Below are 13,392 nucleotides of genomic sequence, written 5' to 3'. Positions count from 1 at the left end.
ACCTCCCAAGTAGCTAGAATTACAGGATTGAGCCACAATGCCCAGCTACAAATTTCTCTCCTTTCTCTTTCCTCTACCCTTCTTCTTTCCTCTCTTCCTCCCTCTTTCCTGTCTCCTTCCTCTCCTCTCTGTTCTCTGTCTCATCTCTTTCTCTCTTTCTCCTCTCTCTTCTCTCTTCTCTTCCTCACTCTTCTCTCCTCTCTCACCTCGAGGCCTAAGTGCTATCCCTGTGTTTTGTTTTTTGTTTTTTTTTGCTTATGTGGTGCTGAGGAATTGAACCCAGGGCCTCATGCATTGCAAGGCAAGTGCTCTACCACTGAGCCACCTTCCCAGCCCAATCCCTGTGTTTTTTTTTGCTCAAGGCTAGTGCTCTGCCACCTGAGTTACACCTCAACTCCTGGCTTTTTTTTTTTCCCTGTTTTATAACTGGGGATAAGAGTCTCATGGAAATTCCTGCCTAGGATGGTATTGAATCATGATCTTCAGATTTCAGCCTCCTAAGTAACTAGGATTATAGGTGTAACCACTGGTGCCCAGTGTACAAATCTCATTTGATTTTCATATATTAAGAATTTAAGCCAGGCACTGGTGGCTCACACCTGTAATCCTAGCTACTCAGAAGACTGAGATCTGAGGATCAAGGTTTAAAGCCAGCCCAGGCAGGAAAGTCCATGAGACTCTTACCTCCAATTAACTACCAGAAAGCTGGAAGTAGCACTGTGGCTCAAGGTGGTAGAGTGCTAGCCTTGAGCAAAAAAAGCTCAGTAACAAAAAAATCAGAAGTACTGAAGCTCAAATTGGAAGGTTCCTTAGAGGTAGATTGTTCTTTGCTAAGGGCTCTGCTGAGTGGCTCATTTAATCCTCATGCCACTCTTTTTTTTTTTCTGAATCTACTTGTGATTTTTTTTTCCCACACATTCCTCCCTGTTCCCTTATCAACTTTGCTAGGAACCCCTAGAGACAGGGCAAAACACTGGCATGCCACTCTTTTAGGGGGTATTATTGCCTTTCTCATGTGAGGGCCCAGCTTCTTAGCTTAGGGCTTGTGGGAAATGCTAGTATAATTTGTACCACTGCTTCTAGAGCTTTGCATGTGTGTCCTTGTGCACATATACTGGAAAGATGGAGTAGAGGAGGAATGAATGGTTCCAGTGTGAGAGAAAATGACTGCTAGTCTGGAAGGCTTTCACAGAGAACTCATGGGCCCAGCACATGGACTACTATCAAATATCATATCCCAGAATCTGTATCAGGAACCTTTATATTTATTTCCTTATGCAATTTTTAAAACAGCTCTTTGCAAAGTAGGTGCCATTATCCCCGTTTTCAGAGAGTGGGCAGAAACTGAGCATAATGAAGGAATATCACCAAGTTAATGCCCAACAGGTAGTAGAGCACAGAGTTATAAATCTCTTCATTTTGTCCCTTGGGCTGAGAGTGAAAAAGCCATCTGGCAGGGTCCTCCTAAGTCTTCGGTGGAGCCCCAGAGATAGAATGGGGTGGCTGGCTATTGATGTCATTGTTTTGAAGTTTTGTGGTAGGTCAGAATAGAGATTTGGCTTTAGGCTGGTGCTTGAGATAAGAAGCAAGGGAAAGGAGGAGGTGAACTATTTCCAGGGCACCAGGAAATGACATAATTGTGTTTAGCCAATGTACTTTCTGATCTTCCAGAGACAGGTTAATACTGGTTTGCCTTGATCCATATCCTATCCGTATTCTGTGCTTCCATTAAGGATTCTGTCCTAGACTCAGCCATCACACAGTTACAGAAAGAGGTCACTACCTTCTGCTTCCTCCCTTAGGGTGAGCACCTTGGCAGGGGCACCAGGACACACATCTACTCTGGGACCCTGGTGGATTACAAGGATGATGAAGGGACTGCTGAAGAGAAGAGAATAAAAGTGATCCTCAAAGTCTTAGACCCTAGCCACAGGGACATTTCTCTGGTAAGTGTTCATCTGTTTGTGGAGCCAGGAGAGTGCAATGGACTGGGTAAGCCTTTGCCTTCATTTTGCCCTCGTGGTTCTCACACCTGCCTTTCAGTCCATATCTATGTAAAATTAGTCAAGGAAGATTGAACATTAGGTTCAATGTCCTCTACCTTTCCTCATTACTCTTTCTCCTGCTAAAGGGCCATGCGGGATTCTGTGAAATCCTGGGGCAAGCCAAGTGTTCTCAGAGTTTCCAGTGGAGTCTGGGGTTCCAATTCCAAAGTTTGGGAAATAAAGCAGAGAGGAACACAAAAAATGACTACCCAGGGTCCCATAGACTAATAGAATATATAGACTGCCTTGGCCTCCCTTTTATTCTAATATAGGACTAAGCATTGTTATTTCTAAAATGTAAAGAATGGGGAGGGTAAGTATCTGATGGGAAAAGTGTCAGCTTGTCTCATCAGTTTTGCTCTGTATCCTGTTGGATTTTTGGAAAAATCATTCCATCTCCATTGGTGTAGAGGTCAAGGTGTGGCTGTACCTTTGGACAGTCAAGGCCAGTGGAAGTATTTTCATGGCCAGGAGTGATGACAATGACAAGCTTTCAAGGGGTCCATTGATGTTCCCTTAGCAGTGGTGGCTGACCCTTGACCTGCCTTTCTCCCTTCTCTCATAGGCCTTCTTTGAGGCAGCCAGCATGATGAGACAGGTCTCCCACAAACACATTGTGTACCTCTATGGTGTGTGTGTCCGAGACGTGGAAAGTAAGTGTCCCTTCTTGAAGGGGATAGTGCTGTTGAAAACCCTTAATAGCCTCATGCTGCACAAACTTGTTAATCTTTTTGCAATTGAAGAAAGTGAGCTACTCAGAATGTCTTTCATATATATCAGTAGTGTCTGTGGAACTGGACGTGTGTGTGTGTGTGTGTGTGTGTGTGTGTGCGCACGCACGCGCGCTGCTTCTGGGGCTTGAACTCATGGCCTGGGCACTGTCCCTGAGATTTTTTGCTCAAGGCTAATGCTCTATCACTTGAGCCATACTCCAACTTCTGGCTTTTTTTGGTGGCTAATGGGAGATAGAGTCTCACAGATTTTCCAGCCAAGCGCCGGTGGCTCATACCTGTAATCCTAGCTACTGAGGAGGCTGAGATCTGAGGATCATGGTTCAAAGCCAGCCTGGGCAGAAAATTCCGAGAGACTCTTACCTCCAATTAACCACTAGAAAATGGGAAGTGGTGCTATGGATCAAGTGGTAGAGGCTCGCCTTGAGCTGAAGAGCTAAGGGACAGTGTTCAAGCCCAGAGTTCAAGCCCCATGACCGACAAAAAAAAAAAGTCACAGATTTTCCTTCTTGGGCTGGCTTTGAACTGTAATCCTCAAACCTCAGCCTCCTGAGTAGCTAGGATTATTGGTTTAAGCCACCAGAGTCCAACTTTCTATAATACTTCCACTGGTCACTGTGCTTCTTACTGTGCTACCAGAAAGTAAAATCAGCATGGCAGGAGAGAGGTACCCTGAACAGTAGGGTTGCCTGTTGAGCAGATTGGCTGCTTGTAACAATGTGTAGGTTCTAACCTTTCTGGTGTCAAGCTGCTGACACCATTGAAGTTCACCTGTCTTTGGGCTGAAGCTGCTAGAAAAAGACCTTGGAACTCCTGCCATACATATGTGGAAGAAAAGGAATTTTTTAACCTCCAAGAACTTTGCTGTGAAATCTGTAGTGTGGACCATTCTTAATGCTTATGCACATCTTGCTGCAAGGGAGATCTGCACAGTATGTGCTAAGAATAGGGGTGGTGATGGAGGCTGGTCTCACAAGCCTTCCATGTCTCCACCTCTGGGAGGTGGAGGTATTGCTGTCTCCATATTTATAGATGAGGAACCTGAAGTTCAGAGAGGCTCAGATTAGAAGCAGAAGAGCTGCAGGGGTGAGCCCAGGCTGGTCAAACCCTGAAGCACTTTTCCATTTGTACCTCTGAAAAGTATTTTTGGGCTGTGAAACTAAAAAGGGCTGTTATAAGAGGACAAGGAAAGGACCCTCCCAGACAGACAGATGTCTGGATATCATTGTTTCTGTGCCTGCAGATATTATGGTAGAAGAATTTGTGGAGGGGGGGCCCCTGGATCTCTTCATGCACCGGAAAAGTGATGTCCTTACCACACCATGGAAGTTCAAAGTTGCCAAACAGCTGGCCAGCGCCCTGAGTTACTTGGTAAGAATGTTCTCACATCCACAATGTTTCTGACTAGAAACCAGAATGTCCTCAGAGGGGATGGCGGGAAGGAGGTGCTGGTCAGCATACCTCCAGGAGGTTCAGGTGTCAGGGCTCTGGTTCAACCGCAAGTGTGCCTGGTGCTTAGTGAAAATGGTAATTGAGGGCTGTTCTGTGTGCATGTTTATGAACCCTGGTTAGGGTTCCCTGGTTAGAGGGAAACAGTATAGTGTCATAAAAGAGGATTGACTGTATTGTGGTGCATGGTAAGAGTGGGAACGGTGTAGAACTTACTGAGTAAATAAGGGAAACTGCCAGTGTCCATGAGATTGACCAAGAGCCATAGGCTGTTTCTATATTTTAGATTCTGCTTGCTTAAAACCTCACAAATCCCTAAGCGTTATGCTCTGCTATTATTCCTGTTCCACTGATGAGCCGGGGGCTGAGGGACAGTATAGAAGTATATGAGTCACACACATCATCAGTAGGAGGGCCAGGCTGTGAGTTCCACCTTCACAGGAGCAGGGAGAGATGATCTGAAGGGAGTACCTGAAAGAAGACGCATGGCCCTTTTTTATTCTGCAGGAGGATAAAGACTTGGTCCATGGAAATGTGTGCACCAAAAATCTCCTTCTGGCCCGAGAGGGCATTGACAGTGAAATTGGCCCTTTCATCAAACTCAGCGACCCTGGCATCCCTGTCTCTGTGCTGTCCAGGCAAGGTATGTCCCCCAGCCATCACCTCTGTGTACTTAGGCATCTGGCCAGCAGTGTAAAGGGGCTGGGCTCCCTTGAGACAGTCAACACCCTGATATATGGTGCTATTGCTGTATGGCAGGCAGGGCTACAATGCTGAGGGAGGGCAGTCCCTGACAGCCCAGCCCATTCTGTCTGGTCCCAGTTGTATGTTGCTGTGATCAGGTAAGGGGGCCACAGGCTCCAGAGGTGGTCAAGAGATACAGGTTGAGTCCTCCGCTGCTTTCTCCTGGGACTCCACTGTAGCTAATGAGTAGTTTGGAAGGCATCTTTATTAAGTGATGGTTGTGATTTCACATCCTCACTGTGAATTGTGTAATGTCAAGTTATAGGCTGTAAAAGAGAATGTAGGCCTGGGAGTCAAGATCAGAAAGCCACACTGCACAGGTTGTACTCTTCCTTCTGGCCCAGTGGCCTGGTGCTGGTGGCCTCTTACAGTCTCTGCTATCTTCATTATTCAGTTTTCATCAATTCAGCATAATGAATTTTGCTTAATAATTTAGTCAGAGTGGATTGAGTTTGGAAGGAAATAAACCTTACAAATGAGATCCCTGTCAGCTTTTCCTTGATAGGGGAATGGTACCTTTCATTTTCTGCATGCTGGTTGTTATGTGCCCATCAGCTAGTAGTCCTGAGGCAGAGAACACTGCTGAGTCTGTCAAGAGTCTTGTCTTTAGCAAAGGGACACATAAACACACACACAAACATCCTATGACTCCACAATCATACATACACACACACACACGTGCGTGCGCACACATATACCCTATGACTCCAGTCTTCTCTGTCTGTCAGTCTGTCTTACACACACACACACATATCCTATGACTCCACAGTCTCTGTCTCTGTCAGTCTGTCTTACACTCTCTCCGACACACACACACATGCGCGCGCGCGCACACACACACACACACACGTACGTTAAAAATCCACCATCAGAGAAGGCTGGGGACTCAGAGCTGTCTATGAAAGCCTGTTGCCCTCTCTTTGCTTTCCCACCATGAAACACACTAATGGCTAATGGCTTTCACCTGTAATCTTAGCTACTCAGGAAGCTGAGGTCTGAGGATTGTAATTCAAAACCAGCCCCAGCAGGAAAGTCCATGAAACTCATCTCCAATTAGCCACCAGAAGTAGCACTGTGGCTCAAAGTGGTAGAACACCAGCCTTGAGCAAAAAGAGCTCTAGGATAGTGCCTAATGTTCAAGCCCCGTGACTGACTAGCGTCCCTCCCCCCAAAAAATGCTGTGGGGGGATTTGGAAGATAGAGACATCATCTAGTTGGTGGCAGTGGGAGATGTTTAGAACTTCTCTTGGCCTTTCTGGTCAGTGAAGGAGGCTATAGGAAAGGGGACAGAACAGGAAGGGTGGAAGAAGGCCTGGAAAATCAGGTGGGCCTTAATCTGAATGCTGGGCTCTGGAGCAATTCTTTTGCTTTGCTTCCCTTGGTAGCCAAGTTACTACTCTGTAGGGGTCACAGTATTGGTGGAGGATATTTCCAGTGGGCATGGCAGCGGTCTTTGCTAAGATTGTGAGCTGTGGTCTTAGAAGCCAAAACCAGTGGCCACAGAAGTTACCATGAGAAAAGGATATGTGATTTTCCCCATTCCTTCCCCATTCTTTCCCCCATGTTTGGAAATCAATATAAAATTAACCTAAGATTCCCATGTGTAGGATACAGACAGACAGCTGCCTGCCTTTGCAGACACTGGCCTCTTCTCCCTTGCTTTATTCTGTGAGCCATTGTTTACATTCTCCCCTAATCTACCCTGGTGTCCATGTGCTGGGATGCTCTGGTGTTTGTGAGGCCAGGGCTTCAGAAGGCAGGTGATCAGATTGCTCTATCAAAAGCATTGGAGCAAGCCGAGAGGCTGCCATTGATGGTTCTCTGTAGGACTTCATAGCCAGGTCTGTCTACATCTGGGAACCCTGATGGAAATAGTTTCTTTGGTTGCCTGCAACTCTGGGTGAATGGCATTCCTGTTTCATGGGTGATCCCAGAAGCAGAAGTGTGCCTGTTGTCTTTCTCCAGAATGCATAGAGCGAATCCCATGGATTGCTCCTGAGTGTGTTGAAGACTCTAAGAACCTGAGTGTGGCTGCGGACAAGTGGAGCTTTGGAACCACACTGTGGGAAATCTGCTACAATGGCGAGATACCTTTGAAAGACAAGACCTTGATTGAGGTGAGCAATTGTTTCCAGGGTGTGAAGATGATGAGACTTCCATGGACATCCTAGAAGTTTCCAGGAAGCTCACTGTGGGAAGAGGTGGGACTGGGCTACCAAGTGAGCCTGTAAAAGTAACTTCGTTTCCTGTCGTCTCTGACCACTATTAACACTTTCCCATATTGTCTTTCAGACTGTTTGTATCTATCCTTGTAAACAAAATTGGCATCATGCTAATTATAGTTATATGTTTTGAATTTTAAAATCTGTGAGTTAAAAAAAAATGGGATAAAAAGCCAGGTCCTGGGGCTCGCTCCTATAATCCTAGCTACTCAGGAGGCTGAGATCTGAGGATTGCAGCCTGCCAGCCTGGACAGAAAAGTCCCCATGAGACTCTTATCTCCAATTAATCAAAGAAAAAGAGGGAAGTGGTGCTGTAGCTCAAAGTAGTAGAGTGCTAGACTTGAGCAAATGGAGCCCAGGGACAGCGCCCAAGCCCCAGGCCTGCCAAAAAAGAAAAAAAAGAAAAAAATGTGAATGCCTTCATAAGAGATTGAGCAAGACTTAATTGTTTTAAAAATAAATTTGAGTTAATTGGTCTTTTTAAACTATTACTTAACTATATAATTTATAGTAATTATATATACTAATATATATAATTATATATATACTATAATTATATATATAATTATATATATATATTATATATATATATTATATATATATAATTAATATATATATATAATATATATATATAATTATATATATATATAATTATATATACTAATATATTGTATGTAATACATAGTTATTCAACTATATGTAATTATAAAATACTATATAATATATAATAGTTATATATTATATAATAATACATATAACTATATATTGTATATGTAACTGCGTATGAGTTATATATATTATATACATATTTGGCATTTATGTTCTCAAATTTCCAATGTTCTATCTAATTATGTGTATTAGTCTTGGTGTATCTGATTTTTGAATCATTTACAAATTGGGTCTAAATGAGTTAGAGCAGGTGAAGAACATGAAGATTGTTACGCATGTTGCCACACTGTATTCCCGAAAGGCTGTCTGACTTCATGTGACTGCATTGTTGGGACTGTTACATACTGCCCATCCTTCTTGAATCTAGACTACTCTAGTATCAGGACAGAGATTTCCTGCAGTGAAATAATGCCATTATAACCCATACAGAAAACATACCTTTCAGCAGAGATGTTGGAAATTAAATGAGGTATTTTGAGTGTTCTGACCTGGTTCTAAAAGGTTTGGGGTTCCTTTGTCTGTCTGTCTATCTGTCTGTCTTGCTTTCATTATGGGGCCTGAACTCTGAGCCTGGGCACTGTCCTCAGCTCTTTAGCTCAAGGCTAACTCTCTACCACTTGAGCCACAGCTCCACTTCTGGATTTTTCTGCTTATGTGATACTGAGGAATTGAACCAAGGGCCTCATGCTTGCAAGGCAAGCACTCTACCACTGAGCCACCTTCCCAGCCCTTGGAGTTCCTTTGTTTCTTATGTGTTCCTCTTCTTTACAGAAAGAGAGATTCTATGAAAGCCGTTGCAGGCCAGTGACACCATCCTGCAAGGAACTAGCTGACCTTATGACCCGCTGTATGAACTATGACCCCAATCAGAGACCCTTCTTCCGAGCCATCATGAGGGATATTAACAAGCTTGAAGAGCAGAGTAAGACACTGACCCATACCATCATAACCATGAACAGCCACAGCCATAGAACATTGGGCAGAGGGAGCAGGGGGAAAAGAGCAGAGCCTTCCTGAAAGTGGCAATCTTTGGTTTTTACCTTTTTTTCTTTTTTCTTCTGTTAGATCCAGACATTGTTTCAGAAAGACAACCAGCAACGGAGGTGGATCCCACCCATTTTGAAAAGCGCTTCCTGAAGAGGATCCGTGATTTGGGAGAGGCAAGTTACACTTGTGCTCTCTGTTGCTGATAATGGTATTCTCTGCTGACAGACTATGTCTGCATAGAAAGCTGTTTCCTGCTTCTTCCCATGCTGGGTCAGACTTTATAAGAGAACAGTCTTACTGCATTTTAGAAGGAACACTTATTACACACCACTTAACACCTCCTCACCTGCTAGACCGTACATCTGCCTGCATGTATGACTGGATTCTCAGTGTATCTGTAGCCAGGATCCTTGTTCAGCCTCCGTAAGAGAGCCTTGATTTTTTTTTTTCCTGCCCTGGGGCTTGAACTCAGGGCCTGGGCACTGTCCCTGAGCCTCTTTGTGCTCAAGGATAGCACTCTACCACTTGAGCCACAGTGCCACTTCTGGCTTTTTTCTGAGTAGTTTTTTGGAGATAAGAGTCTCACAGACTTTCCTGACCAGGCTGTCTTCAAACCGTGGTCCTCCTATTTCAGCCTCCTGAGTAGCTAGTATTATAGGCATGAGCCACTGACACCTGGCTTGATTTTTTTTTTCCTATGGGACAGAAGTAATTAGGTATAGATATTATGTCAATAGAAAAAAATGTCTTAGACTTTTCTGAGAATAAATATCCTATAAGGCTCCTGAAACAAGGGCTGGATTTACTACAGAGCTTTTTTTTTAGACCTCAAATAGGGGTTTCCAATAACTAATATGATCAGACATTTATATCTTGACACCAAGTTGCCATTTTTCAAATAATAGCACAATGATTGGCATGTCTTGGTGCCACAGTATAGGGCATATCTGGGTCAGTATAGGGCATTTTCACAAGCATAGCCCTTAGTCCTGACAGTATCCTCAAGGGTTTATTACTGCTTTATAGAAAAACATGTTGAAGCCAGCTGAGATTTGGTAACTTGGTCACCTCACTGTTAAGTGGCTTAGCTAGAATGTGCAGATTCCTTTGCTGATGCCCTCTTCAGCTCCACTGTGGAGCTGGATGAGCCTGTAGTATGGCCTCAGGGCAGTCAAAGAATGCCACAGTTCTAAAAGACCAGAAGTAATCTACACTTCCTTGTGGGTTAACTGGTCACCTATTACTTGCCTTGTGAGGGTAGTGAGGCCAAGAGAAGAATAAGGCTGTGATGGGTGGATAGATTCCAGGCAAGAGCTTGCTTCCTGCAGTGCTATTAGCCTCTGGCCTTCAGAGGCACAACATGTGAGCAAGACGTTCATTTTCTAGGTGTGCCTAGCTAGCTAGGCTGAGGCTTCTCTGATGATACGTATGTCTTTCCAGGGCCACTTTGGGAAGGTTGAGCTCTGCAGGTATGACCCTGAGGGGGACAATACAGGAGAGCAGGTGGCTGTCAAATCCCTGAAGCCTGAGAGTGGAGGTAACCACATAGCTGATCTGAAGAAGGAAATAGAGATCCTAAGGAACCTCTATCACGAGAACATTGTGAAGTACAAAGGAATCTGCACGGAAGACGGTATGTTGTCCAAAGTGGGATCTGGTTCAAAGACTAACTGGTCCTCTGGCTCACAGAGGCAGTGCTGGGCATGCAGTTCTTGGCTTCATCTGAGCCATCAGCTACTAGGAGCTGTCTGGACTTCCAGGTCTCTCACTGTCCTCACACAGCCAACTCTCAGCTCCCTTTCCCACTGAAGGGATGGTTCAGTTGTGTCTCTATTGTGGTCCGTATACACTGGCTGACCAGTACTCCACCATCCAAATATCCACACTGATACATATGGAAGTAACACCTATCCCAGGCCCCTTCCCCATGCTTCTGACCCAGTACTAGCCAGAGCATTTTGTTTTATATTTACTTAAATCAAGGTGGCAAGTAGTATTTGGTAGTAGTATTTACCAATACTTGTTTATTTCTAAGAACAAGCTATTCATGTATGTCCTTTAACTGAGAGTGAAGGATATGCCTTATAATTTTAAAAGTTATCATTTCCTGGTGGTTTATAAGTATTGGGGTTGTGTTACAAGCTAAGAACTTAAGAGCTGTCTTTCGGTGTGAGGGGTGTGTCATTAGTTAGAGCTGCCTGGCTCACAGGGTAACGCCAAAACCATGTCAGGTCTTTTCTCTCACTCTTGGCTCTTGTGCTCTTTGATTTGGTAACCACTACTGATGGGTTTTTCCTAAATAGGAGGAAATGGCATCAAGCTCATTATGGAATTTCTGCCTTCGGGAAGCCTTAAGGAATATCTTCCAAAGAATAAGAACAAAATTAACCTCAAACAACAGCTGAAATATGCCGTTCAGATTTGTAAGGTAAAACACACACACACTCCAGGAATCAGGCAGTTTGCCTTGGATCATTGTGATTTGAAATTAGATCACAAGTGGGAGACTTTAGAATAATTTTGTGAGCATATTTTTTAATTGGTGAAGAATGAGCTTCTACATACAAGTGAATCGATTTGTTTAAATACAATTACGTTAATATCTTTGTATCAGTTTGATCTTACCAAAAAATTTAGTGATGTATGACTGGTTCTTTTAATTATGAAATGACAGATATAAAATATACCTTGAAATGACTAACAATGTGCTTATTACTACTTTACTTCTCTTAGGGGATGGACTATTTGGGTTCTCGGCAGTATGTTCACCGGGACTTAGCAGCAAGAAACGTGCTTGTTGAGAGTGAACACCAAGTGAAAATTGGAGATTTTGGTTTAACCAAAGCAATTGAAACTGATAAGGAGTACTACACAGTCAAGGATGACCGGGACAGTCCTGTGTTTTGGTAACTGAATCAAGCAGCTAGATTTCATCAGTGCTTCATAGGCTTATACTGTTTTCATGGGTGCTTTCAATTAAAGTTGGAGTTCATTTAGTCTGCCTGACAGCAGCCTCCACAAATGCCTGAGCTTTGATGGCACCATTTTTCTAAGAACAGGAAAGGTCTGACCACGAGCTCAGCATCTCTACTTCCCTAGGAGAGGGCAACCAGTTGTCACAACTGTCAGCAGGTGGAAAAAGCCAGTGCCTTCTTAAACACATCCATGCAGAAGGAGGGTAGAAAAGGGAGAAGGGAAATGGTGATAAACAGAGCCAGGGAAATCCTTGATGAGGGTCTTGGCCATCTCATGAATCACCAGATGTCTGGTTTGAAGGCCACACACTTATAATCACCCTCTTAGCCTGAAACAATCTTCTGGGAAGAAGCTGTAGACTTCTCTGCCCTCTATAAAACTGATCAGCAGTCCCAGTGCCTCCTGAACAGACACAGTTGTATCTCTCCCCACTACAGAGCCTGAATCTTTCTTCATTTGTGTAAAAAAAACAAAACAAAACAAAACCCACTGTGTCAAGGCCCATCTTTGGACAGGTACTGGAGATAAGGTGACCAAACTGATGAAGTAGGAGGCAGTCAACCTGGAATGTTTGGGTGAGACCTAAAAGAGTGGAGTTTGTAGCGATGAAGGAAGGGAGCATGTGAGGGCAACCGAGTGACAGGAACTGAGACTCAGTGTGTATCAATCACAAAGAAGGCTGGTGGAGGGCAGCAGCTGAGTCAGAGCTTAAGAAAGCTGAGCTTTAGAGCTAGGACTTCATCCCAAAAGCAGTGAAATGCCATTGGCAGATTGAAGGATAGTTTGTTTTAAACCATCACTATGGAGGGATGCAAGATTCAGCTCCTTCAACAATCTAGGGCAGAGGCAGCAGCAGCATGGGGTGGGAGGTACGACCGAGAAGTATGGAGGAAATGATATGGACTGTCTTAACACCTAGCTTGGGCGATTGGGCATCATTCATCAAAACATGACAGTAGGCACTGATGGGCCAGTGAGATTGCCACCGACCCAGGAGTGTGTGGGAACCCAGCATGCAGCCAGCCTTCATGAGTTTCCCTGTCTTCCACATAAAGAACACAGAGTTATCTACTTATTTGGGGGAAAATATGTGTCACTGAGAGACTGAAAGGTTATTACTCTTTCAGGTGTGCACCGTACTAGCACACACACATGTGATTAATATATGATACACAGATTCCTTGAATATTAAAGTCTAAGAACCCAAAGAGGTGATTTTTCTTAGCTTTTGAGCTGGAATCTCTCCGGAAGGGAAGGTTTACCTTCTGCTTTCTTTCAGGTATGCTCCAGAATGCTTAATTCAGTGTAAATTTTATATTGCTTCTGATGTCTGGTCCTTTGGAGTGACCCTGCATGAGCTTCTCACTTACTGTGATTCAGATTCAAGCCCAATGGCCGTAAGTCTTGTCTCTTCATCTGAATCTAAAATCCAGTTAAAGTATGTCCATTCCTGTACTTTGTAAGTTTTGTTTTTAATAATCATGCATACTGTGTATTATGTTGAAAGGGGAAAATGTCACTTCCTTTTGTTATTCAACAAGATGTCCCAAGACTTGGTTTCACGTGGAG

General features: G+C 43.9%; 1 protein-coding gene across 1 annotated transcript in view; it reads left to right on the top strand.

The window, feature by feature from the left end:
- The window catches only part of LOC138808650 (tyrosine-protein kinase JAK1), a 75,215-nt gene that overhangs the window by 59,116 nt on the left and 2,707 nt on the right, over positions 1-13,392 (top strand). The window contains exons 13-23 of the mRNA XM_069994909.1: positions 1,803-1,946; positions 2,611-2,698; positions 4,020-4,147; positions 4,733-4,868; positions 6,935-7,086; positions 8,632-8,782; positions 8,926-9,020; positions 10,288-10,480; positions 11,151-11,275; positions 11,581-11,753; positions 13,103-13,220. Coding sequence (XP_069851010.1) covers positions 1,803-1,946; positions 2,611-2,698; positions 4,020-4,147; positions 4,733-4,868; positions 6,935-7,086; positions 8,632-8,782; positions 8,926-9,020; positions 10,288-10,480; positions 11,151-11,275; positions 11,581-11,753; positions 13,103-13,220 — 1,503 coding nt within the window. The remainder of the gene's footprint in view (positions 1-1,802; positions 1,947-2,610; positions 2,699-4,019; positions 4,148-4,732; positions 4,869-6,934; positions 7,087-8,631; positions 8,783-8,925; positions 9,021-10,287; positions 10,481-11,150; positions 11,276-11,580; positions 11,754-13,102; positions 13,221-13,392) is intronic.

This window comes from Dipodomys merriami, unplaced genomic scaffold (genome assembly GCF_024711535.1).
Source record: "Dipodomys merriami isolate MVZ:Mamm:240054 unplaced genomic scaffold, mDipMer1.0.p SCAF_464, whole genome shotgun sequence".
NCBI classification, from domain to species: domain Eukaryota; kingdom Metazoa; phylum Chordata; class Mammalia; order Rodentia; family Heteromyidae; genus Dipodomys; species Dipodomys merriami.
The sequence above is the reverse complement of the archived record's forward strand: the minus strand, read 5'-3'. Positions and strand labels throughout refer to the sequence as shown.